Source organism: Dromaius novaehollandiae, chromosome 6, assembly GCF_036370855.1.
Source record: "Dromaius novaehollandiae isolate bDroNov1 chromosome 6, bDroNov1.hap1, whole genome shotgun sequence".
In the NCBI taxonomy this organism is placed as follows: domain Eukaryota; kingdom Metazoa; phylum Chordata; class Aves; order Casuariiformes; family Dromaiidae; genus Dromaius; species Dromaius novaehollandiae.
Window position 1 is genome coordinate 38,799,246 of NC_088103.1, and position 26,146 is coordinate 38,825,391.

The 26,146-nt window shown below is 43.7% G+C and overlaps 2 protein-coding genes across 7 annotated transcripts in view; one reads left to right on the plus strand and one right to left on the minus strand.

Annotated features, from left to right (window-relative positions):
• On the plus strand, positions 1-25,828 carry HABP2 (hyaluronan binding protein 2). Of its 6 annotated transcripts, none has more exons than XM_064514239.1 (14): positions 1-155; positions 8,565-8,635; positions 14,089-14,217; positions 15,382-15,492; positions 15,987-16,103; positions 16,518-16,637; positions 17,656-17,824; positions 18,280-18,374; positions 19,424-19,670; positions 20,349-20,491; positions 20,822-20,956; positions 22,362-22,507; positions 23,415-23,616; positions 25,248-25,828. In XM_064514239.1, the coding sequence occupies exons 2-13, from the start codon at positions 8,593-8,595 to the stop codon at positions 23,589-23,591; spliced, it is 1,632 nt and encodes a 543-aa protein (XP_064370309.1). In that variant the 5' UTR covers positions 1-155; positions 8,565-8,592; the 3' UTR covers positions 23,592-23,616; positions 25,248-25,828. The 6 variants fall into 6 exon arrangements, with proteins under 6 accessions (XP_064370309.1, XP_025973325.2, XP_025973326.2 ...); XM_026117540.2 differs by having other exon boundaries at positions 8,599-8,635; XM_026117541.2 differs by having other exon boundaries at positions 8,599-8,635; positions 15,385-15,492.
• The window catches only part of NRAP (nebulin related anchoring protein), a 54,867-nt gene continuing 53,647 nt past the window's right edge, over positions 24,927-26,146 (minus strand). The window contains exon 42 of the mRNA XM_026117538.2: positions 24,927-25,307. Within this exon, the coding sequence (XP_025973323.2) occupies positions 25,206-25,307 (102 nt within the window). The 3' untranslated portion in view covers positions 24,927-25,205. The remainder of the gene's footprint in view (positions 25,308-26,146) is intronic.

Consider the following 26,146-nt stretch of genomic DNA (forward strand, 5'->3'; position numbering starts at 1 on the left):
GCTCACTCTCAAATGATCGTGGCCTGTCTGAAGAAACACAGGCAACAAGAAAAAGCTTATTTGAGGAAAAATCTAGCAGCGCCAGAATGGGTAACGGTGCTTTGTCCCTTCAGGTTCTTCCACTGCTCCTTTTCCTGGGGACCGCACGGCTGTGCGTGAGTACGCTTTTGCAATACCTTTGCGCTGCGCGCCGGCTCTGTTCCTCGCTGGACCCTGCCCGGCGCCTGCAGAGTTCAGCCGTGTAGCTGCGTTTTAGAACAGCGACGTGCCCAAGTGCAATACTGTATAAGCTGAAGCCTTATTGTCCCCTTATTGGCGGGGACAAGCGATGGCAGCCTCGGGGCTGATCCCCTGGCTGCCGGGGAGCCCGCGCCGGCTGTGCCCTCGGGCTCCCACCGCCCCGGCGGGACGGCGGCCGAGGCAGCGCTCCCAGACCACCCCAACCAGCCGCGCGGCCGCCGGGGCTGCTGATCTTCGTGGCGAACGGAGTTAACTGCTTTTATTTAAGGTTTCTGAAGGCAGCTCTCCCGTGGCAGGACAGTGTGTTGCGAGGTGCATGCTTCCCTGGTGATGGCGCGTTGCGCGTTTTTGCAGTGACTGCTGTTCCTGCAGGGATTAGGCATCAGATTAAACAGGGCACTGGTGTGCTCTGACTTGGCAGTTTTGCAAGCTCTTTTGCAGAAGATAAAATTTACCCCTGGCCATATGTTCTGGATAGATGAATTATCATTGCTACTAACATGGAAGGAAGGTTAGCAGCAAAATATTCAACACAACTAGAGAAGGCCAGAGCCCTGCTCTGTCAGAGCTTGATATACTTTCCCAAATCTATTCATCTTGTCTTTAAAGAAGAATGAAAGAATGACTTGTAACCAAAGCAAAGTTAAAAGTCAGTTTTAAAAACATTTCTTTTGTTCCTCCAAGCACTGTGATCAAGTAGATTTTCTTATGAAAGAACTTGATGTTCTTTTAAACCTCTGCTTTTTAATGAAGATTCCTATGCATGCAAGTTCATATTTACTGAAATTAATTTCAAAATAGTAGGTGTCGACATGGTTAAATCAAGTCCTTCGGGAAAAATACATAGTGAAGGGTTTTAAGGGGTTATGGATCTTTTTGAAGTGTTTGGTGAATTTAAAATCAGTGATTTTCACAACACAATAGGGTTTTTATTAATTAGTGTATCGTTAGGTGTACCTATCCCCTGACAACAGTAGATACAGCATACTTGATCCACTGATACATGTGACAGCTTACTGGGGGGAACGATTCTAGAGTAGTTCAATGCCAGTTTTACAGACATTGTGGGAACCCAATCTAATATAAAGAAGCTCATGATGAATTGGCTGTTTTAATTCATAGCCGGTGAGGGAGAGGTAGGTGCAGTTTTCAACCAACATGAAGTCTTGCACAGATTTTCCTAACTAGTTCTAAGTACTAGATTGATCCATTAGCTTTGACAATCCTAATCTGACTTTGCTCTAAATATCACTGTGGAAAATAGAGTGTATATCTCCTCCCACCCCGAATATTCATTAACATTGCTAAAATGCAAAGCAGCACGACAGAATATTCAGCAGGCTAGTTTTTAATAAAACATGTTTTTTCTTCATAATTAATATAACAAGGTTTTCTGGCTTAGCACTTGGCATGAATCCCAGAAAAAAAAAAAACGAGGGGAATGAGTTGCTGTGACGTGACCATTGCATGACAAACATGTTATGAGAGGATGTTTTTGCCTTAATGATTTGTTACAAAGCAGAAGTTACACTCAAATAGTTTGAAGGAAACAATAAGAGACTTTGCACACTCCTGAAATTGTGGAAAATATCCCCTACATTCCCATTTCAATCTTTCTTTCCTGTAACTCTTTTCATCATTCATATTTTTATTAAAATCTGCTTTTAGGAGTTTTTATAAATAACACTCCGATTAGTAAATGCTATTGGTGTAATATAGCAGAAGTCAAACATAGGTAGTAACTCATATTGAGTTAGTCAAAACAGAACAAAAAAGCACCAGGACATTTGTGGATCCAGCAGGCTTTGGAGAAGGACCTAAGGCAAAAATTTCCATTCAGTTCTTTCACTATTACCTGAAGAAAAACTGATTATACCTGCATAAATATAGAGCATTTCCATAAAGGGCATAAATTTACATCACAGATGCAAGTGAGAACAAAATTTGGCCCTTCATTTAAGCATATATGCTATAACTGTATAAAAGATTGTCTTCAGATATGACAGGCCTTCTCAGCATTTTTTGGCTTTTAATTGCAGTAGGTCCTCACCAATTTACACATCAGCATTGCATGAACAGGAACTTTTTAGAGAAATCAATATGCTTCCACTCAGCAAGACACTGTAGTAAAAATGTTCCTGGCATAAGGTGTCATATTGTTAGAGGTTCCTTACATTGCCAAAAAGAAATTCAGCGAGCTCGTCTGCAGCAAGTGATATGGATAGATATTCAAACACGCCAACTGAGCTGAGTATCCCCCATTACCAAAGCACCTGGGCTTGTAGTGAAGCACTTTTCCAAAATACTCACCGATTTAAATGATATGCTTAAATATTGTGCTGAACTGGGCTAGAGAAGTCAGCAAGAGACAAGACTGAGTTTGATCCCACAGTGCTCCAGCGATGGAGCTGCTTATATACCAGGCTGCAGTTCCCATTCAGCAAAGCTCTAAAGCATTTCAGCATATGCTCGCAGGAAAGTAAGTCATTTTTAAACCAACAGATGTTCAGATCAGGCTTTTTCTTCATATTAGTGTTCCCTCCAAACTCAAAACCACCACTGACAGCAGAAAGGAAGAGTTGCAGGAGTCCAAGCAGCAGAAATGGCTCTTCACTGAATATTTTAGAACTTCAAAAAATTGATGTCTGCTTAATTGTGATGGAGAGCAATTTGAAGTCACTAGCCATGTCCAGTCAAATAATCAAGTGCACTTACTAGTGGAATGGTAAGGATTAAAGTATCACATTAAGATCAAACAATTACGAAGAAAAGCTCCTTCTTTAGAAGGTATCATCAATGCGTATCTTCTAGCTGGACTGCAGCAGGTATGAAGCTGTTACAGAAAGCAGCACTACCGGTCTTTCCTTGGCTCAGGTGCTTGGACATCTATGTTTTAGGGTGAAAAATCTTGAAGTCAACTCAGCTTGAGATCTTCTCATGGTCGTTTTTCTACCCACCAACAGATCTATTCCTTTAGCAAACCTATGTTTCCTTCACCTTCTCACTGTAGTGCTGCGTCACTTGCGTAAAGGGTTTTTGCTCTGTTGCATCATAAACTGATCCCTGCCAAGAGGAGTGAATGCTGTCAAACCTGTTTTGATTTGTGGCCCACCAGGCATAATACTTTACTGCAGCACCAGCCTAAATTCGCCTGATGCGTCAGGAAAGCAAAGCAGCCTTCGCAGCGCCCCCAGCTAGTTGTGCGCTGCTCTCTCCTAGAGGGAGCATTCCTTTCTGACCCCCGAAGGCAAGCAGCTTATGCCCTGAAGCATGCAGGCTGATATCCCTTGTAACGAAAGGGACTTAACGACTTTGCATAAGCTTTAAGTCTAACAGTATAACTTGCATTCTCAGCACAGGCTGCAAAAGCGTTTGATAACGCAGCAAACTTGTGTCAGTGTGACAGGGCTGGTTTGTGCAGCCCCGTTGAAGCAGATTTCGCAGCTTTCTCTTACTTTGGCATCCAAGACTGGGCCCATTTTCTACCTAAGGGCACCAAGACACCTCACCCACCAGTGAGCAACTTTACAAACAGCCAGCCACTACCAGCCCATTTCTCACAATGCAAAGATTAACTTCCAAAATTTGATCTCTTGGAAAACAGGAGCAGGTAACTCCTGTGTAGACAACCAAGCTCGCTTCAGCAGCACCTCTGAGGGCCCTGCTGTTGCTTCTCTCCTGGATCCCCAGGTTTTTTGTCCTGGTTGCTACCATAGGAAATGTTCTCAAATGAATAATCACCAAAATAAAGACATTACATGTAAACTGCTCTGGGTATTCTGAACCCAGTCAATGAGGAATGTGTCATGTACTCTAAGGCAAATGTAACAATTCAGTGCGGAGGTAGGAGATGTCTTGCTAGAAGAGAGGTAAAGAACTCAGATGTTTTGGTGGAATCCTTTAAGGGAACAGTTTCCCAGGCTAAAAATATGACATGTGTTGCATGTGTGCTCCAGATGACAACATGCCCTGCTTTCATCGTACTGCAACTATGGCCCTGGCTGGGAAATACAATGTCATTGCTGGAAAAGCCACTTTCCCTTGAAGTTCAAAGACTGTCACTACCCAAGATGGTTGCAGGCAAAAATCTGGACGATTGTAAGAGCATCACAACCATCAATTCCCTCCTCCTTTGGCGAGAAGCCCAGACAAAGGTTCCCACTGAGAGCTGTCAGCAGCATCAAGGGGTTCACTATGAAAAGGCAGTAGTTGTGTCTGCCCTCCTGGCTCCTTCATACCTCATGGCAGTTGTGGATAGAAGTTGTTCAAATACCCATCCTCATTCTCCAGTTCATCCCCATTCCATATCCTCCTCAGATGCAAAGCTACAATTATACTGAGGGACAAATGAAAGGAGCAATATTTGTTTTGCTGCAGTAGAGGACACTGCACAGCAAACTGTGGGAGGATTTCCACAACCTAGCACAATTAAATGAATAGGCCAATTCACACTTAAGTAATTTAATTTTGTACTCCTGTAGTGCTTTCTTGTGAAGTACATGTGTGTCTGTGTGTACTCATATGTGTGGGGGAAGATATCTTTTGTCCCAGGTCGCCTTCTGCTAGTCCATCATGCCAGCTTGAGTAACTACACTCTTTTCTCTGGAATAATTTCTGTTTTGCACACATGTAAATTCAAGGCCTAGCCCTGGGTTGTACCCTTTGGGCTGCCTGTTTCTTCACTGCTTTTATAGCTTTTTTAATTTTTTCATTTTTTATTTTGATTGTAATATGGGGTAGCAAAGGTACCTGAAACACAACAGTTCAACTGCAGAATGCCCTTGGCAGCTGTAAATAATTTCTGTCAAATTTAGGGTCAAATCTTCCTGGCTTTATTCAGAAAGAATTACCAGAGATGATTAAGTGGACATTTCTGTCTGAGAAAAAGCTGTAGGATTCTGTCCTGAGACCAAGAAAACTCATGGTTCTGGCATTACTGCTTGAAAACTATTATATTTCATTAGTCTTTCTTTCTTAAGGAGGTGAAATGGAAAAATAGAGTATCATATATCTGCAGTATTTAACCTTTGTACAAAGCCTAATTAGCGAAGTTTTGATGGTTCTTTGGAGAAATAAAGCTTAGTGAAGTGCTGATCGTTAGGACGATGACAACAACAGAGGTCGGGTGAAATTAGGATATTTTGAATTTCAGCCTTCTTTCCTCCATTTTTCTAGCAGCCTAACTCCACACTCAGCAATGCACCTTTACCCATATAAAATGTCTCTCCTAGACTTTTTTGCAGGGTTTCTTTTTTATGAGCACAAAGTAATAAAATTTAAAATTGCTCTCCGTGAATTCTTCCAGCTTCGTCCCCATTCTCCGTGGACCTGCTACGAACAGGATCTAGTGATTTTATTCCCTCTTGAGAAAACACAAAAAGTATCAGTGTCGAGCTGCAGAAAGGAGCCTGGTGAAACAAGCCCCACAGTCTAATTTCTCTCCCTCCCCCCTGCGCTTTTGTTTGAATCCTGCTCCTGGCTGGACTCAGTATTGCACCTCGTCGGAAGGACAAGATCCTCCTCTGCTGGCCACGAGGAATACGGCATGGCAGGCGGCGAGGCCCTCGCCTCCGCTGCCCGCGTGCAGCCTGCACCCGCATCCTGCATCCCACACATCACACGCATCATTCATCCCGCATCCCACATCCTGCATCCCATACATCCTGCATCCCACACATCGCGCAGCCCGCAGCCCCTCATGGCATGGATGAAGCCCAAAAGGGCAAGCTGAAGCTCACAGGAGGGAGCAGCACAGCCCTGCAGAAAGCTTGGTGCAAGGACACGAACAGCAAAAATTTGGCCAACTTGCAGGAGCAAAAATGCTTCTGAATCAGGGCAGTCTAGCAAGCAGCCAGGTGGACCTCACAAGGGAGCAGAAAAATCTCCAGGGCACAAGGCCAGTCCTGCCTGCGGTTTTTTCCCCCCACAGCTCTGTCAGTGCTGCTGAGCCATCTGCAGCTTGTGACAGGTATGTGAAGGTGAAAAGCCCCAGAACAAGACTGGAAACTGGAACTTTTAAAAAAAGATTATGTTTAACGCTTGGACTTGGGGCATAGCGCTCCCTCTGAAATGCACAGGGTGCTGTAGCCACATTTGTTCCTAGTAACATCCGTTTTGTGGCAGTGGATAGAAGTCCTCTGGCAACCCGTTGTGTTTGGGATTCAGTGCCCTGGAGGACAAGCCAGTGCTTGCTCTGAAAGGTGTTACTGGAAACTTCTACATTTTCTAGGGCACCAGATTATTGCAACAGGGCATTTAGGGTATGTGCCGTCTTACAGGCAGCTCTGCTCGTGGAGGGGTGCTTGGAAACACAGGCTAGGTCGGTAGTCAGCCTGGGATATTAGAAAAGAAAACAGTACAGCAAAGTGCTAGGTCTCTCTCCTTTCTTTTTTTCTTGTTTTAGGAGTCATCCTCCTAGGATAGTGTGAAACCATCGCCTCTGTTCTACAGCTGGGAGAAACTGAGGCACAGGAGGACACGATGCCGTCACCTCCCATGCTGCTCAGCCTGAGCTGAAGCCCTCTGAAACTCCCATGTGGAGCTATTGGCTGCCATAAGTGTAGGGAAGGCTTAGCAACTTCACTGAAAGCAAAAGCTTCTGCCTCAAAACCCTTTCCAACCCCATTAGGCAAATAGCACAGAGGGGCACCATAGAGAGCTGAGGAGGGAAATGAAGCATTTCTTGCTTCATACTGTTGTTGTTTCTGCTTCCTTATCCTTCTGGTTCATCTATTTATCCAAAAGGGAGGTCTACTCCCCACTTGGAGGGTTTGTTTTGGTCTGCATTTGTGGATGAACTGTACCACTAATTGTAAATGGGACAATTAGACCCTTCTGCTCATACAATCTCCTCTGCATCGAGGATCTGTTAAAGGATCTGAAGAAGCCTGTACCTGCACTCAGCAGACAAATACACCAGGATGAGAGCTTTTACAGCCTTATTTACTATTATCTCTGCAGTCACTTCGGAGGGGCAAGTGTGTGTGTGTGTGTGTGTGTGTGTGTGTGTGTCCTGGCAGCTGCACTGGATTTAGCTCTACATCTGTGTGGCTCACTTAGCTGCACCTGGAAAGGGGCTGTGCTGAGTGGGTTGGGGTACATCACTCTCCCTGAAGTCAGTGAGAAGGGTAGAGCTGGTGTGTCTGTTCTCCCTGTCTCAAACACAAGAGGGACACAAATATGCCTGAAGCAAATTCGTTTATACATTCCAGATCATACTCACAAATGTGAATTCTGAGTTATTTGTCCGGTTTCTTATTCACTCATTCTTGTTCACAATCAATGTTTAGCTTCTTTCTTGTCTTTCTTCTATATACCATTTCTTTATATGATGCACAACTAAACAATGCATATATTTACAGTTAATTGTATCTATAGCAATGCATAGGCACACATAGTTACTGGGAGTGTGTGCGTATACTGTCTTGAATACATACGCTAATTTGTTTGGAATTACGTTTCCTCCCTACAAATTGTATGAGGGATGAAGAATAGCAGCTCCAAATCTACTTCTTTGCACCCGTTGTTAGCATGTGTACTCTCATCACAGGCAGGTAATTCTCTCTGCAACTGTAATTTAGGGCGAGAGAGAATGCAAGCTGAATTCTTCATGTGAAGGATGAGACCTGATGTGGAGTCAGTACATTTCCATGCAGACAAGCCTCACTCACACTCTTCAAAGGTTGAGGGCTGTTTTCCTTCTTCTTCTGTTCCTTTTTGTCATTTGCCCTTGATCGTGAGCCAAACAGGAAAGGCTGGAGCCCCACCTTGGAGGTCGAACACATGGCATTTCCTCACAGGAAGTACTAGAAATGTTCTCCTCCATCCAAGCATTGTTGACAGCCCTCCAGCTCAGAGGTCCAGATCCCACCAACGCGTAGCCACGCTTGGGCTCCCAGGCTGTGCCAGCACTCCCTGACCTCTGCACCGCCATGCCGGAGCCCGTCACAGCCACTTGCTTTTGCAGCAGGCTGGAGCATGGCCTGTGTCAGTATTTCAGAGAAGTGATGTGAGATAAAGAGTCAATGCACGGTCACTTTTTAAGCAAAGAGGCAATTTAACTCATTCAGGACATATTTTTGGAAAGCGCTTAGGCCCTGCAGCTAGGGCTGGGTGCTCAGAAAAGCTAGGGCTCCCCTGTAGGTTGTTGAGAGCAGTTGGCTTTTCAGATATTTTGATAATCTTCTGAAAGAGCACTTAAAAATCATGCCTTTTTTCAGCTCTGAAAAAGGTAAAGAGCTGATCTGGATGTCCAGCGCTGGGGCAAAAGGAAACCTGCCACCAACTGTGTTGTAAACCGAGCTCCTGTTGTCTTTTGTTTTCAGAAACTGACTTTCTACCCTTCTTTATCCCATGCAGTCTTGCAGTTTCTTCTTCCTGACTGGCCTTCTCGATGGTAAGTGCTTTTGATTTCTTCCATAAAAGTAAGTGCTGCATATGAAGTGCAATGGTTGGCAACCTGGTTCATCAAGACCCTTAGCTAGTGCCTGGCATGGAGTTTTAACAACTTCATGCACAACTTTGTTGCAATTTAAATAAGGCATGTGATCCAACAAAGTCGGTTTGAATTTAGGCAAGTAAACCTTGCCTAAATGTACACCTCATGGACATGCCTCAGGTACACCTTCAGCTTCACTTTGTCCCGCCCTCCGCATGGCGTCGGACCTTCCTGTGTGCTCTGCTTCGGTGCAGGAGACAGCTCTGCATCGGTCACAGCCAGGAGCACGTCTGGCACGTTGAAGCACAGACTAGGGGAGCTGCCGTGGTACTTCACAGCTGATCCTGGGGTAGTCCTGGACCTCACCTGCCTCTCACAGTACAGACCAAAGCCGGGACTTCTCTGCCACTCTGTGGCCCCAGGTGCTCAATACAGATCGAGGGGTGCAGATGAGCAGGGTCTGACACAGTGGGTCAGAGTGGAAGAGAAGTCACTGTGCCAGACTGCAAACCTCAGGCTGAGGAAGGTGAGGAGAGAGCCTGGTTGTGTGAGCTGGGCATGAAAGCTGAAGGTCAAATACATGCAGGTTCGTTTTTCCTTGCAGCATACAACTAATTATGGAACTTACCAGTTCATGCAGATAAAAATCATTGATGGCTATGTATATTAACAGGTTGATAGCAGTAAAGGAGTGATTTGGGGGGTAAAGTTGTGATGGAAGTCATGTGAGGATGTGTAGATACAGTGTGAGGATTGTACATCCTTAAGCAGCCTACCTGGTCTATGTGGAAAATGAAGGTTTTATTGCTAAGTTTAGTACTTTTGTGGGTAAGACCTGCTCTTTCTTTTCTTGATTTCAGTGGCTCTTAGATCTGAGCTTATCATTTATAACTAATAAAGTATTAAATTAATTTTACCTCTTTTCCTGCAAAAAGAATGTGGCCTTCCCCAACCACTTATTATTCAACCATATTTCCATTCATTTAATAAGCTTTCTGGCTTCCAAGTGTAATCTGGAATCCAGCTGCCTTGAAGCTTATACAGCACTGCTTCTTTCCCCAGATCAATGTTATTCTTCTAATAAGATGTGTATGGAAAACAAATTTCAGAATCATTCCTGTGTTTGAGCTCAGTATTTAGCTTGTGCAAATATTTGGTCACACAGTCATGCACTTGGCTTCAGGCTGTTATCCTTTTGGCTGGATTAACTGTAACACGGGCCTTGTGCAAGCCAGCTGAGCTGCCTTTCAGCGGTGGAGCTCCCCTTCGGATTCAAGGCCTTTCATAGCAAGTTAGTTGCTACATGTCCTTTCTGGTCCCCAGTTCTACCCACACTCCTCCTAACTACAATCCCAGCCTGTGTGCAAGCTTCCTCCCCCGTCTTTGTTTACATATTCCCTCTGCTTTTTCCTCGTGTCCCTGCACTGTCCCACTTCCCTCTCTCCTGTGAGTCCCTCACTCCTTCCTCCTTCGGCTTTCATCAGCAGCCTTTGCATGGTGCCCTGTTGTTCCAAGGGAAAGGTGCTACAAAACTGCAGTAAAGTAACAGCCCCAAAACTATATCTGAAGGATTTCCGGCTTTGTTGTTAGCTGTTCTTACTTCTTTTGCAACCCCTCTTCAGAGTTGCAGACACCCCCAGCCAAGGCCCTTGTGGAAGGGCCAAAATACCATGATGCCTAGCCTCTGCAGAAGTAAATGGGAGACCTCCATCATTTAAAATACAGTAGGATTTCAGCCTCATAAAATAACTTTACAGTATTCTCAGAAAAAAAGTATTTAGAAAGGCTGTGAGAAAAATCCAACCAAAATTAGACGAGACATCAGTCAGTCCCCAGAGGTTCTGAGAGCTTGAATAAATGCTGGGTGCTTCGTGGCTGCCTTGATGTGTGTTTGCAATGGCTTTAACTTTGCCCATCACTCATCTTGACAACTGCAGTCTAACAAAGTTACCTTGCAATTCAGGTCGCTCAGATGGCATCCGAATGCATCATATTCCCACTTGGAACATTAGTCATGACTTGATCCAGTGAAGGTTTTGAAAACAGTGTGAGTGCCAGTGTCGGGCTGTCTATTCTCTCCGTAAGAGAGAGTCCACGTAAACTAACGAACAAGAGGATATTGATCAGAAATCCATTACTTGATAGACAGCTCTTGGCAATGTGAAAACCTGCAGATGAAAGCTCAAGCAGTTTAAAAGATCACCCAAACCTCAAAGCTGATTTGAAGCTTTAAAAGTCAATCCCTGCCTATCAATTATGGGGGGATTTTTTTTGTACTACACAGAGGAAAGTTATTCTTTGAAAATTTGCATGCAGGATGTCTAATTTAATTTCATGTAATAGTCACATTTCAGTGACAAATGTCAGATCACTGCTTTTTTAAGCATGTTAAGGTTTTCCAGCACTTATAAAGAATGAATACTCTGATTTAGTAATACGTTTAACTCAACCAGTGTATCAGACTTTGTGCGTTAATTATGTGCTCAGATAAAAAAAAAAATGTTGTTTTTGCTTTACTAAACCTATGGCTTGTTATGAATAATTAAAAAAATGGAATGGGAGTACTTCTTAAATAAGAGATGTGGAAGCCAAATAGTTATTTAGTGTTGAAGCAGTGATAAATAGGAAGACACATTTCAGTTTGATGTCATGTATCCAAGTCAGGGCTTTCTGGTTTTTGTTTTTCACTGCTTCATGCTGCTGGGGAGGACACCGAGTAGATGGAAGATGGGAACTATCACTCACATAGCTTGTAGTCACTCTTTCATTTTCACAAACCAAAAGGAGAGCAGTGATGGATACAGCAGGGACTGATCATTTCTCAGATTTGCTGTGATCTTACGGCAGCTTGGCCAGGGTTTCCCAGTTGGACGGCTCAGCTTTGCTGAGTCTCAGTATTCACAGTTGGGGCCCGGGTACCCAGAAGTGTTTGTTGATATTTTCTGAGCCCTCTTCACGTGCACCCTTAATGCTGCGGCCTGGTTGTAGAGCTGCACCTGTAGGGAACGGTGGGACCCTGCAGGGGGTTCGGTACGGTCCAGGCCGCAGGTCTGGACCCTCTCGGTGCTCTCCGCGGGAAAGGCCATCTCCGCCCAGCTGCCCTGGCCGGCAGAGCCCTGCACACCTAACTCAGGTGCGTGCTAGCTTTTCCCAAAACCTGCCTGCCTGGGGGTCATCTGCTCCTTAAGTGCAAAGCGGGGTTAGCACCCTCCTCCTCGGAGGGCTGTTGCAAAAGGGAATCGACACCAAAGCCTTCTGCCCACAGGCATTACCAAGCAATCGGCTTTTACCTCAGAGATGCACTTAAAATAGTGCATAGTGGATCAGCAAGTAATTTCATAGGTGTCATTAACAAAAGGTTAGTCCATTGCAAAGAAATGATGCTAACCTAACAATTAAAATGAAGTGTCATTGTCATTTCTTAACACCATACTTGCACTGGCTGGTTTGAAAATCATGGTAGATGCTGCTACACCAGCTCAGCGTCCGTGTTCGTTCAGAGCACTTATTTTTCCCCTGTCAGCTCAGCAGAGTCCTCGCTAGCCTCTGCGCAGCATGCTGGGCATGTTTGCAGTGTGCCTTTGGCAGCTCTAAGTCCCCCATTCATCCTTCGTAACTTTTAACAGGTATAACCTCTATAAAAAAGGGCTACCCAGTCTCTCGGAATAGTTCTCTAAAGCATCTGTGAAATAAAAGCTAACGTTCCCCACTAAGATTTTGAAAACAAACAGGGGAAACAAAATCAAACTCCTTCAACACAGTCCCTCAAACTCAAGTCAGCTTGCAAAATCTCCCCTCACACAGAGTGAGCTTGTGGACTGCATTTCAGGCAAAACCCTCTTTTTGTTTTCCTTTCTTAACTACATCACATTAAATTTAATTTTGTTCACTGTAGACAATGTCCTTATCTTCCAGTGAGATCCTTCTGTTCCTCAGCAAGGCATACACTTCTGCAACGCTTGCACACTGTCAAGACTCAGCTCCTGTGGAAATAATGAGCTGAGGAAAAGGAGTCTTGACTTGACATAGCAATAAATGAGGTGAAACTTTCCTCTTTTTTATTTTTTTTGGTGAGAAAGGAGAGTTGGCACGTAGAAAAAAAGAAGAAAAAAAAAAAGACTGTTCTATTTTAATATGAAATATAAAACACCCATTGTACAAAAGTGGAATTTCTTTTTTTCAGAAGCAAAGAAAGAATAAAGATAAAGGCTGCAAGCGACTGAATGAGGAGAGAAAACTAAGATAATGTAGTCGATAATCAGTTCAAGGCAGAGCATTATCCATAGGGCCATCGGTCTGGCCCTAGGGGAGAGCTTTTTAAAATGTCTCCGTATGTAGTTTAGCTTTGCTCATTACCATCGCGTGTCTTTGAAACACCCGAGTGGCTTCAACTGGCAGCAGACATACCTGTGGAAAGAGCAGCCAGCCCCCTTTAATCAGCCTCCCCCCAAGCATCCGCTGGCAAAGCTGCCGGTCCGCCAGTGCGCGGCTCCCAGGGGACACTGCCGGCGCGGTGGGGCTGCTCCCGGGAGCGCGGCCGGCACACCGCTGAGCCGGCTGCAAAGCTGGTGGGAGGCTGCAGGCCGTGCTGAAGCAAGGGCTCTCTTTTCATCGCGTGTCTGCACAGTGCCCGGCACAGCAGGGGCCTCGCTCCTAGAAAAGGGTTTTGTGGACTCAGAGCCACGTCAGGATGTAAGCGCCTGACTGCTTAGGGCCCTCACTCCCCAGCGACCTCTACCAAAATGAAGTCCTGTGTCCCAAGAAGCGATTGGCAGCTATGTACCTTTGAAGATCCTGCCTCGCACTGCAATGGCAATGATCCTGGTAATCAAAGCAGTGAGACTAAGAAAACCTGTTTTTCTCATAGGAATCTAAATCTCCTTTTCTTATCGCAACCTGCGCTGGTAACAGTCATCAGGGTCCTCTCTTGGTTCTCATACTGAGTGCTGGGCTGGTGTTGCTCTGCAGCACGCAGCAGTGAGGAGTAGCCGCATCCGCAGGACTCCCAGCCAGCAAAGGGCAAAAAAGCCACGTCCTCTGCAGGGCATCCTGGCTCCCGTCACAGGAACCCAGCTGAGCCGCGATGATCCCAGTGCACTCCACCACTCCTTGGCTGCAGCAGCAAAGCCAGAGCTGGGATGACTGGTTTGCTGCCTTGCTGTGTACTGGGCAAACTCTGGCCGGATGGGCTCTGTGCTGCAAGCTTCACGGTACCAGCAAGGAAGAGCTAAGTTAAGCCTTGTTTCCCCAAGGGGGTGCAAGTTCTGGACCCACTGTTGCCGTGATGTCCCAAATGAGCTCAAGGAGAAAAAGACTGGCCCTCCCCAGGAACAACTTTTTAATACCTTCTCTATTTTTAAAAGCATTTTAATTCTTCTGTACTTCCACCCTTTTCTCACCCCTCCCTCCAGGCCAGACTGACGACTATGAGTACTATGATGAGTATACCCAGCCAGAAGAGGAACCCCTCCACCAAAACCAATACGCTGAGGATCCTGACTGGTTTGAGGAACAGTTTGGCTACAGTAGTACTAGAAAAGGTATTAGTAACTCTGCACTTCTCGGGATGGGCAGGGAGGCAAGGAAGGGGTAAAATCCCAACACTGCATTTTCAGTGTGAATGTGGCAGGCCTCGTCTGCTGGCGTGCTCTCGAAATGCCTGCATCAAAGGGATGAGTTAGGAGGATTGTTTGCAGTGTTCTCCTTTGTATTTCTCTTGTAAGGAGCCTGTGTTTTATCTCTGGGTTTCACAGGGTGGATTCTGATCATGCAGAACATTTCTGATTGCTACTACAAAAAACACGGGCTTATTTGTCTATAGACACTGTAAGATGTAATTGCTGTTTTCATGGGATATATGTTCTGTATTTATGCTGGGAACCCAAATGTAGAGCAGGTTTGCTTTTTTTTTTTTCCTGTCTCTCTCTCAGTTGCAGGGTTCTTTTCTTTTCTTTTTGTATTTTGCCATAGGAGAGCAGGAAAGGATCCTCAAAATTGCTCTGGGAACACAAAATAAGAGACAGGAAGTTGGTTAGAACATCCCCTAGGGTTATCCTCTTGCATAGAGAAAACAGAGGTGGTGTGTAGCTGGCTTTGCTTGGCCCCCACACCAATTGCTCCTGGCAGCCTGGAGTGAAGTGGAGAGGTTTAGCACAGTAGAAGTAACAGCACCCAAGTGACTCTTGGTCAGTGCCTACTCTACTGGAGCCATAGCCAACGGGGGGTATTTTAGAGTATAATAATGATAGATAGCTTTTCCAGGGTAGTTTTAGCAAGCCAAATCCAGACACCTCCATACTGAGTATATGAAGACAGATGCTCAGGGCCGGCCTGGTTCTTAATGCATCTGCTTCTGCAACTGTTAGAGAAGCAAATCTTCCCTGGAGCCAAGGAGTGGACTTACCCAGTTACAGCTCAGTCACAGACTTGGGAAGGAGCTGGGGAGGGAGCTCCAAATACAAAAACATGAGCTGGAACAGCTTGCACTAAGCTCTGTAACAATTCACAGCTGCTCCTGCAGTTAGTTGTTGAACTGAGGTGTAAGCAGAGTACCTGTTAGACTGGATGCTGTGCTCAGGAAAGACAGCCTTTTGCACAGCGCTCTGATGGTACCTGTTAGTTAGTCAAAAAACCTGAGAAGAGAAGGCAAGTGACAGAGGTGGAGAAGCTGAAAGTAAAACTAAAAAAAATCGCCATCCTCTCAGCAGACCCCTGCTCCTCCAATCCCTGCAAGAACAATGGCCGGTGTGAAAAAAAAGGAAGTCACTTCAGCTGCCACTGCCCCAAGCCATATACTGGGACTACATGTGAGAAAGGTAACTGCTGTTTTTCTTAGCTCATATTCCTTATCTTCATAACTAATGTTACTATTAAAGCTCTATCAATGGAAACAAACACAATGCTTTAGAAAACTGTTTCTTCTGAGGTGAGGGTTTTGACAGCCCAGTGTAGCCATATTAATGGATCTTGCATCAAGCTCATAGTCTAGACCAGAGTCCTTTTAAAGCAGTATCCAGTAAAATATACTACAGGTGTTCAGAAAGTACATCTCTGTTCCCAGTCTTCCCTGGTGTGGGCAGTGGTGAGTTGCCTGTTTGTCTTGCAGCCCTTTTGCTGTAGATACTGTGAAAAAGAAGGAAAATCTCATGTCCAAACTGCTGCATGGTCCGGGGAGATAGCCAAATGAAAACCCCCTCAGCAAGTCAGGAGAAAGCATGTCTTCCCATGATCCCTGTAGGGCAGAGCCCTCATGCACATACAAATGCTGATAAAGTATCTTGTTTTTCTGTTTTATCTGGCCTCACCACAGTGAAAGACATGTGTCTGGAGAAGAGGTGTGTCAGAGGAGACTGCCTCATTACATTAACCTCACCTTATTTCCAGTGCAGCTGTAGTCATCCCTACAAATTACCAGACTGTGGCCGAGGTGAGCGTAACCCCAACAGAAAGGGTTCCTATTTAGCTGGGCGCTGTGTGAATTGCGGTGGGGACTGTATTGCATTATGGCTGGGAGGTCACCGTACAGCCCGTTGGTTCAGGGACAGCGCGTGTGACCCACATCAGGGGGTTTATTTAGAGATTCATCTCTGCCCTAGTTGTTAAGCCTCAGTCTGCTGCAGCAACCACCCCTGGGGATCAGCACCCTAGCCCAAACATTCATGTTTGATTTACAAGGTTCAGTCACTAGCGAAACCTATGGTAATAAGCATTTTACAGAGTTCATAAGAAGTTAAAGCTTACAGGCTAAATGGGAGTTTTCCCTAATTTCCATTGGATGTGTGAGTGGCTGCATAGCTTTTAGCAAAGTAACAAACCTGTTTCGTGTTTTCCGTGTTGACAGCATCTTCACCATGCAGGCCAAATCCATGTAAAAATGGAGGTATCTGCATACGGCACAGAATCAGATCAGAATTCACCTGCAAGTGTCCTGAACCATTCAGAGGGAGAATCTGTGAAATTGGTATGTCACCACTCCAGAGGAAAAGGCTGGGGGCTCAACCTCCAGTTAGCCAAAGGTTGCCTTATCCATGCAGTCAGATTGACTGACGCCCTCGCTGCACAAGGAACCTAACTGTGCACCTGCGGCACTGGCCTCCGTGGGGAGAGTTTCAGAGGAACAGGCTGACTTCTGTTCAACAGCAGCAAAGGGGTTCAAAACCGTTCCTGTGTTGGTATTTTCTGAATTGTGCTTCAGCTAGCTCCCACTAGAAGAGAATGAGTGAGCACACATTTCCAGAGGTCCTACGTGACCCATGGGTAAGGAACGCCAGGTTTTCCTTAAACACCAGAGAGCCAATGTAGTTAAGATTCATCCTGAGTTGTCGCTGACTCCCCAGTCTCCAGGGGAAGGTGCTGGTACACAGATGGGTGACTGAGGTCATGGGATTACCCCAGCCTGTGTGGAGTGTTTTACGCCTCTCTAGTACCACACCACAGGCACCATACCCCACACACATTTCCAAGGAGCAGAACTTGTTTCATTCTCTTTTAAAAGTTTATTGCACTTCAGACAAACTCCATATAAGATGAGTGCACCTCATTGCAGATGACCTTTTCTCCATCTGCCTACCGGTAAAGTCCACAACCCACAACCTTCCTTTTGGCACATCTGTTTGCTTGTCACAATACCAGTTCTGCACCTTGTTCTGGCTAATCCTGCTGATACCATTTCTTGGACAGGCCACTGGGGGAGTTGTCCTAGTTTTAAAAGACACTGTTTAGCCGTTAAGTCCTCACAATGCAAAGAAGTTTCAGGCATTTGAAGTCAGTCTTTTCCTCAGGCGGGATGGATGTTGGGACATGATTCTTATTTCTGTCCTACCGAAGATAAAGAATATCATTATGTGAATTGTTGGGTCCTATAGCTCTTCTGTTCCTCCATGAATTGAACAGTAGGGCAAGCAGGGAAAGGAGGGGGAACTGCTTCAGGGAAGGAACAACAGAAGAGACATTTTCATATCAGAATTTTCTTCTTACAGGACCAGATGATTGCTACGAGGAGGACTCCGAGTACAGAGGAAGAGTGAACCAAGCAGCGAATGGAAAGACATGCCTGCACTGGAATTCCCACATTCTCTTGGACTACTCTATTAACTCATTTATGAAGGATGCTGACTCTTACGGCATTGGTGAACATAACTTCTGCAGGTAATATTTTGAAAAAATAACTGTAGAGGTCTCTGGTGAGGAAAGCAGAGAGTACAAACTGCTCCCATGGATTTGGCAAGCATAGGGAAGTCCTTAGGTGATGTTAAGATCTCACATCTTCTGATACACTGCCTGTCTAAAACATACCAGGGTGTTATAGCAGCATTTCCTAAGTGACTGTACTGATTTGAGACTTCCAGAGGTACCCTCATTTCCCTGAATTCCCTAGTTTTTCTCAAGGTTAAGATGAGCGTGGGGATAATGACAGACCCTGTCTTTCTACCCTCCCCCACCTCAGGCATCGTCTTTTTCAAAACTTATGAAAGAATATCTCTGAAAGCTTTGTCTCATGCTGGAGCATGAGACTACTCTGCTAAATGTCCTCAGATCTGTAAGCCAGTTTCACAGATATTTCCACAGTCTGGTTGGCTGATGCTGTCAACTGTTCCCTTCAGGAATGCTGATGGTGATGAAAAACCCTGGTGCTACATCAAAAATAACAACAAGGTGGAATGGGACTTCTGTGACATTTCACCCTGCTCAGGAACAGGTAGAGTGGAAAATTATAAATAAGCAGTTTGGCAGTGTGGAGGTGCTCTAGACCAAAGGGTGCCTTGAGCTGAAGGCACTGGTACAAGTCATTGCCACAAAATTGTGGCATCTTTATTATCTTGTTTTAAATAGCATTCCTGTACATTCTGCCCTGGCATAGGTGATTCCTGCAGTACTCAGAGTATTCAAGTTCAAAGCAGTCAAATGCACTTCAAGTTCCGGCTATTCTAAATGTCCCTTTAGGTGTACTGCACCATATACATCCAGAAGGGGAACTGTTGACGTTGCTCACTGTCCGAGAGCACCCCATACAGCAAGGCAAAATCACATGCCCACAGTGTAGTAAACTGATGTTAGAGCTGGAACTTGCAGGACTTACCCTAAGGCTCTGGGATTTACCACTGGTGAGGAGCTAAATATTCAAAGGCATACTGGTAAACTGTGAGAAGTAGGAGAGAGTGGGGAGTGAGTCAGCTCACATACTTCAGACTGAATTGTTTCTGGGCAGAGATAGATCTAACCAAGGCTAGATCTTTCAAGAGCCTTTAAAGATGTTTTTGTTTCTGTATCTGAATCTGCTTATTGCCAGGTTTAGTCTAAGCCAGCAGATGGAAGAGGGATAGCACACTTTTTGAGGATTCCCAACAGATCTTCCACATGAAGACCCTGTACTATATTCATTCAGATGTCAAAGAATTTAACAGTATTTCCGTTTGGACTCTTTTACCTAGGCAATGGGGTGCTAACAGAATAACTACCCGAGACAGAGTTTATGTCTAAAACATGGTATAGGGTTTTGCCAGATGGATAGAGTTCTTTTTTATTAACTCTACTTTCTCATTTCCCAAAATATCACTCCTGATCATACCCTCGCATCCTCAGAAACAAATACCTTCTTCCACAGGTGCCAGCCATGCCTGCAGAATTGTAATGCAGCCAATTGTCCCAGTGACTGGGAGTCACCCCCTGTTACTTAGCTCTCCATGTCACAGTTTCCCAGTCTAATATAATCTCTGCATTACACATCTGCTGTCTCTCCCAATGCAGCTGAAGAGATCCCAGGGGCAGCAGGCAGCCCAACTGTCCCGCCTGGATCAAATGAAATATTCAAAACATGTGGACAACTAGAAAGCCAAAGGCCACTAAAGAGGATCTACGGTGGAGCCAAGACTAAAGCTGGCAAACATCCGTGGATGGTATCTCTGCAGAAAAAGACTTCATGGAGGAGCAGGCATTTCTGTGGTGGAGTCCTAATAAAACCATGCTGGGTTCTCACTGCTGGACATTGCATTGAGTAGGTGCAAGTCCTATATCTAGGTAGCTAAACATAAAAAAAAGAGAGCAACTGTTAAAGATGCCATAAAATTTACAATCCAAATCATTGCTGGGAGTCAAGTTAAAAGGAAAGCATACACATGAAAAAGGAAGAATATATACATGAAGCATACACATGAAACTGTACATATATTTAAAAATGGTACTTACCAGAACAACAAATTAAACTTGCCTTCCTGGTCACCTGAAGTGAGCTAAAAGAATAAAGCAGCTTTGTATTAGAGGGAAAGAGGAGTAATATAACAAGGTTTTGTGAGGTATGTGAAAGAGGGATTTTAAGTATGATGAGACGATTGCAAGTCATTACACTCCCATGGCTCCATGGATTACCACTCATCATCACAGCCCCAGTAATAGACTGTGTGCACACTCCTACTCTGTTCTAAATACAAAGAGAAGCATGTTCATGCAGCTTTAAACTCAGTACCCATCATGATTGCAACAAGTTAAGAGCACATATACAGACCAACATCACAGCTTTCCTGACTAAGCCCTCTTATAACAACCTCTTGAAATCTTCTGCCCATGCTCTACAACAACAGGAAGCGCCTATCTTGACTTCCACGTGCTAAAGCAGTGGGTTGTCACCACCCTGCTGGACAATGTCTCCATGTAATTTGCTTTACTCTTTTTGCAGACACTCAGCAGAAAATCTCCAAGTGGCCCTTGGAAAGCAAGACCTCAAGAAGAGAGAGCCTCAAGAGCAAATATTTGATGTGCAGAAGATCATTGTACATTACAAATACAAAGACAAGGACGGTGTCCAATACAATGATATTGGTAAATCCCTTCTGTTCATGTGGCTCACTTCTGATCTCAGTTGTTTGAAGCACTTCTCTCCAACTGAAGTCAGTGTAAAATTTCCATCTGATAGTATATTCTGGAAATAGTTAGGCCAAACTGTGGCTTACATCCTTTGGATCTTTGGGGTGGGAATCATGACGGCCAGGCAAAAGTCATGGTGTGGGAAGAGTAAAAAAATAGAGACAGGCCCAGCATATACGCACATCACATATCAGATATTTGTAGCCTTCACAGGGTTATGTTACAGACTGATAAGGACTAAAATTAATTATAAATATTTTTTGTTGTTGTTTATCTTGTATCCAGCATTACTGAAGTTGAAGCCAGTTAATGGTCACTGTGCTGTGGAAACAAAGTATGTGAAAACAGCGTGTTTGCCTAACTTCCTCCTTCCTGTTGGGACTGACTGCTTCATTTCAGGATGGGGTGCCACAGAGACAGGTACTGGTGGGCCAGCTTGTCTTTGGTTGGTGCTTCCTTGGCAAGGTGGCCTGGCGCCTTCTGTGACAATTGCTAGATCCAAATGTGGGTCTATGCACTCAGTGAAACCAAGACTTGGAATTCAAAATTAAAGACAGCTAAACCCTCCTAGGGAAATTAATCATTAGCTGGCATCTCCAGCTGTTAGACCAACCAAACTTGTCAGAAAGTTCTGAAAAAAAAAAACCCTTCACATTTTTTTGTTTGCCATCTGACATACCATGTCTTGGTTTCAGCTGGAGCCAGCAACAGAAGCAAGAAAATATCGAGAGAGAGGCTATTTTATAGCTTGTGTGTTTCAAGACAAGACCAAGAAAGAGTGGAACTTTCACAGGCTTTTCCAGCCCATTGGATCAGATAAAGCTTTTTAGAAGCAGCATCTGGATCTTCAGATGCACAGGAAAAAAAAAAAAAATCCAAAGCTTTTCAAGTTCAACCAGCGCTATCCAAAACCTTTCTTGCCCACAGTAAATCCTGAGGGGAGAAATTACTATGCTTAAAAAAAGATAATGGCAATTTTCTGAAAAATGCATTTTCTCATGTTCTGATTGATGTGTTGCTGTAAAGCAGCAGAAGGAAAATGTGTCACGGAGGCTGCAGTAGATGTCCGACTGCTTTGTGACTGATACAGCCAGATATGATACCTAGGACCAAATTCTCCCTTCTGATGTAACTCTCATTGAAGTCCACAAGAGACAAGCGTATTCATTTGATCAGAATGCACCAACAGAATTTAATGGACATTTTTTTAAAGTTCCAAATAAAAAGTCTCTTAAAAGGGTATGGGGATTTTTTATTATTATTTTTTTCTCCAACAAAGAATATGAAGTACCCTCTTCGTGTTCAAACTAGATAGCTCCTTCTTTTAGCAGAGCTATTATTAGCGTTTCAGGAAATCACTGCAGAAATGGAGTATTTCCTGAAACTCAAGTACAACTAAACTTATAAACCACCTTTAATTATCTACAGATGTAGTGTGTTGAAAACCTGGCTACTGCCTTTAGATGTCAAGTTATGTCTTCAGATTCACTATAATTAATCATTGCCTTTAAATATTGTCTAATTTTCAGTTTTCATCTGTTTCATTAGTTTGCACATTAAAACAGCTAAGGAAGTTCTGAACAGCTCTAAGCTCCCTGGCACGAATGGGAGCTGCAGACCAGCACCTTGGAAAAGCAGAATGCCACTGACACATGTAGAGCTGATCTGAGCCAGATTCTGGATGCCTGATTTTGCTTTTGTTCAGGCAACAACCTCAGTGTGCTGAGTGAAGCTTCCAGGCTCAAACCATATTATTTCAGACAGACTAGCCCATATAACAGGATTGGGAGGAAGGTGACTCAATTTTTTGGTGCACACCCTGTAGATGAAGAATCCCGTCAGCTGTTAGATGCCAATGTCAAGCTGATTTCGCAAAGGCAGTGCAATGCACCAAAAGCATATGATCACGTACTGGATGAAAGCATGTTCTGCGCAGGAAATCTTCAGAGGTCTGGAGTTGATTCTTGTCAGGTCTGTTGCTTTTTCTGTATTTGAACACTAATTTCTCATGTAAATAGTCAGGCTGTGCAGAGTAATAGCTTTGGAAGGGTACTGCATATGTATCTGTTTCTCCCATCAGTATATTTCAACAGCCATCATCTTTCTTCAGTACAGTTTAAGATTTATGTCCCTAGAGCTAATGTCATCCCTGTCAGCCACAGGCAGATCTATGGAAGCTAGAGACCTGCCTGGAAAAGTTTAGTTTCTGAGGCAGCTTGTCATAATAACTTGAAAATTTAGCTTTTTTTCCTCTCTATTCTTTTACAGCCTCTGCTATCAGCAAAAATTCCAACTTGATCTTCACTATCAGAGCTAATACTTATGGGGAAGTCAAAATTGATATTTCTTTTCATTACAGTAGTGCAAATGTGAAGCAAGTTCATATTTACGCTGTTGTAAGACTGGATAAGAGCTTGAACAATGCTTCCTGAGGTGCAAACTACCACTGCAAACATACTAAGCAATAGAAACCACCAATAAAACTGAAAAATGAGACCACTCAGTTCAGAATAAAGTTTTGTTGTTATTTTGGGGGGTGGGGGTGGATATGAAGTGCTTTCATTTATGCCTAGGATCACATCTTTATCTTTTTGAACTCAGGCCCTGAATGCCTGGTACTTCATGCCTGGGAAATTTCATGTGACCTTGTCAAATATGTCACAGACTTAAACAAAACCTTACATCTAAGAAAGTCTAGTTTCGTCTGACCTGATTCCAGAAAAATTGCAAGCATGCTCAAGAACTGAGCAGCACCTGTTGGTACATCTGTTAGAAAAAACAAAAAAAACACTCAAAGTCTTTTAATGAGTGAAGGGAATTCTTATACTGGTAAATGTTTTGCTTCACATTTTGCTCTTGTATTACTTTTTCTCATCAGGGAGATTCTGGAGGCCCTCTAACTTGTGTAGAAAATGGCTCCTACTATGTGTATGGCCTTGTGAGCTGGGGTGATCAGTGTGGGTTAAAAAACAAGCCAGGAGTCTATACCCAGGTGACAACATTTCTCAGTTGGATTAAATCCAAAATTCGGTCGGAGTCAAGGTCACTTCATTGAGAGACAGCATTTGGAACATCAAATGGTAAGCTTGAGAAATTTACTTATTTTCTAGTCTTTTCCCTCACCTCCTCTTCCTCAATCAAAAACTTTACTGATGCTTCTCATTACCTTGATGAGGTATTCAAGGTCACCATCTCGGAAAAGGTGTCAGAGTGGTTAAGAGAATGTTGATTACAGTCTTCCTGTTTGGGGGTTTTTGAAGCCATCTTTTTGTAGGCAAAACAGATCAGAAACTAAAGCAACTCCAGTTATTTCCCAAATCAGTCACAGCAACACTCAATTTCCAGTTTTGCGTTTCAAGCCTTTGTCCCTGAAAATTCTGCAGGCTCAGCTGCTACCACCCTTTTCCTCCTCCCCTCATGCCCCCTGCTGAGGTGTTTTTACTACAGTCACTGGAATCTGACACATCAAAGCTATTGGCGTGTGCTCCCAAAGTCCGTGGCATTTTGAAAATATATAAAATACATCATGCGCCTGTGTTTGCAAGACTGGGGCCATTGGAATAATCTGAGGAGGGAGGATCAGGCAGGAGGATTATTTTTAAAAGCCCTTCTGTAGGGCTAACAACCCTAAATTCCATCAGTGATGCATTCCAGATTGAAAAAGCAGGAAAAAGAAATCACTAGCAGAAATACTCTTTACTTCTCATGAGAGGATTAGTCATTATGCTGCAGACCCACAATGATATACATGTGCTTAACTGCACTTCATATCAATGAGACCTAGGGGCTTTTAAACCCCTTTAAAGAGTTGGATCTAAAGCTCTTGGGTAATTCTTAGATTTTTAGAAGGTTTGCAGGTAGAATTGTGTATTTTTGCCCAATGATTCTACAACCCAAAAGGGAAATTTGGAAAATGGGATTGGTATTAAATCAGGACATAAAAATAGATATGCTTGCATGTGAAGAGTCAATTCGTTAAAATAGTGATGTCTCTTTCATCTGAGTTCTAGGGCTTACAACCTTTCCTAAGCAGCTACCTAATCTATCAATAGCTACTCCTATTGCAATAATTTCTAACAAACTAATTCTGATTTTTGCATCAGAAGATTTGAAAAAGACTGAAGGGCTAATTGTGATCTGAATACACACTGTAAATCAAGAACAACCTCTATGGTGTCCATTAAAAGACATGACCTCGGTTAGTCAATGATAACTTTGCTTCCACTGGCCCTTGTCTTGTTCATCTATTAAGCCAACTAAATCGTGCTTTTGTAACCTAAGTCAACGGTACCAATAATCCAGGAACATAAAAGTCTCCAAAGATGACAAGTATGGAATTAGATTCATTTGATTTATTCAATACAAATGATTTTATATTCTACCAGTCAGGTTCATTCATCTGAAGTACAAAGCTGAGCCTGCCAGTCATCTAGTATTAATTTCATTTACAGCTTTAAATAAATACCAGACTCTGTAATACATAGGGTGATAAATAACAAAGTATCCACACAAAAATAGAAAGATTAGTTTTAAGTTGCAATGTTTAGGTTGCTTTTAAAAAAAAACATTCGTAGATGCTATGTATTTTGCTTCCCGGAAAACTGGAAAAGCTACAGGATTTGCAGGACAAGCTGAAAAAAAATCCAATTGTTTTGTGTCGTGTTTCTGCTTACTTCTTATACAGCTGCATTTTCCTTCTCTTTACTTGCAGAATTTCTGAAGCATCAGGGTTGACTGTGACTTGCTGACATCCTTCTGTCTCTGACTCGTCCTGTAAGATCAAACCCAACTAAATTGTGAGGACAGCCAGTGGACAGGAGAAGGTTTTAATTGTTTTATTATTCTGTAAATATATTTACAAATTAAAAATTAACTCTACTGGCAAACAAGTGGGCAAAATCTGAATTACTGCTCTGCACTGAACAAATCTCTACCATGAAAACGTGCAAATAACTGACCCATTCATGTAAGTTAGATACTACAAGTATCCAAGGACAGAATGTGCTCAAGTCCTAATTTCTAGAGCAAAACAGCAAACACCTGATTTCCACATGAATAACGCACCTGTAGATTTCCCTGGGACTATCAGATCTCAACCACATGTAGGGCTTAAGAAGATATTTTCTGCAGTCTCTACTGTCTGTATTAGTCAACTATAGTTACAATTCATTTCCTGAGTAACTTTTCAGATGGAGAAGAAAATCAGGGATCTGTCCTGTTTCTCTTGGGCTGGTTTATTGTTTGGCTTGTTCCCAGAGTTAAAACTTAAATTAAACAAGTATTTAAAGTGCAGAGCTTCTCTTTTATTTTAACTTTTATTGTAACTTAATGCTTCCTAACAGTAGAGGCTACAAGGTTCCCATATGGACTTTTGCTCTCTTGTACTGGGACATTGCAGACTAAGACCCACACCTGTGGAGGTAAGGGAGGAGGAAAACCTGGAAAATCCCAGCTTGTAATTTCTTGCAGTTTGGGAGGGACAGGGGTGGAGGAGGCTGGGGTATTGCCCTTCACAAAAAGCCTGCCACAGTAATTGACATTATGCTGGTAGGCATCTACACAGAGCTTGTCAATATAGCTGTCAGTGGAGATTACATGGCAACACATGTG

Excerpts from the sequence above, each read along its gene's own strand:
- HABP2 (XM_026117540.2), top strand. The coding sequence starts at position 87 with ATGGGTAACGGTGCTTTGTCCCTTCAGGTTCTTCCACTGCTCCTTTTC. Across the intron at positions 16,104-16,517 it reads ATTACCAGACTGTGGCCGAG|CATCTTCACCATGCAGGCCA; the intron begins GTGAGCGTAACC and ends CCGTGTTGACAG. Across the intron at positions 16,638-17,655 it reads AGGGAGAATCTGTGAAATTG|GACCAGATGATTGCTACGAG; the intron begins GTATGTCACCAC and ends TTCTTCTTACAG.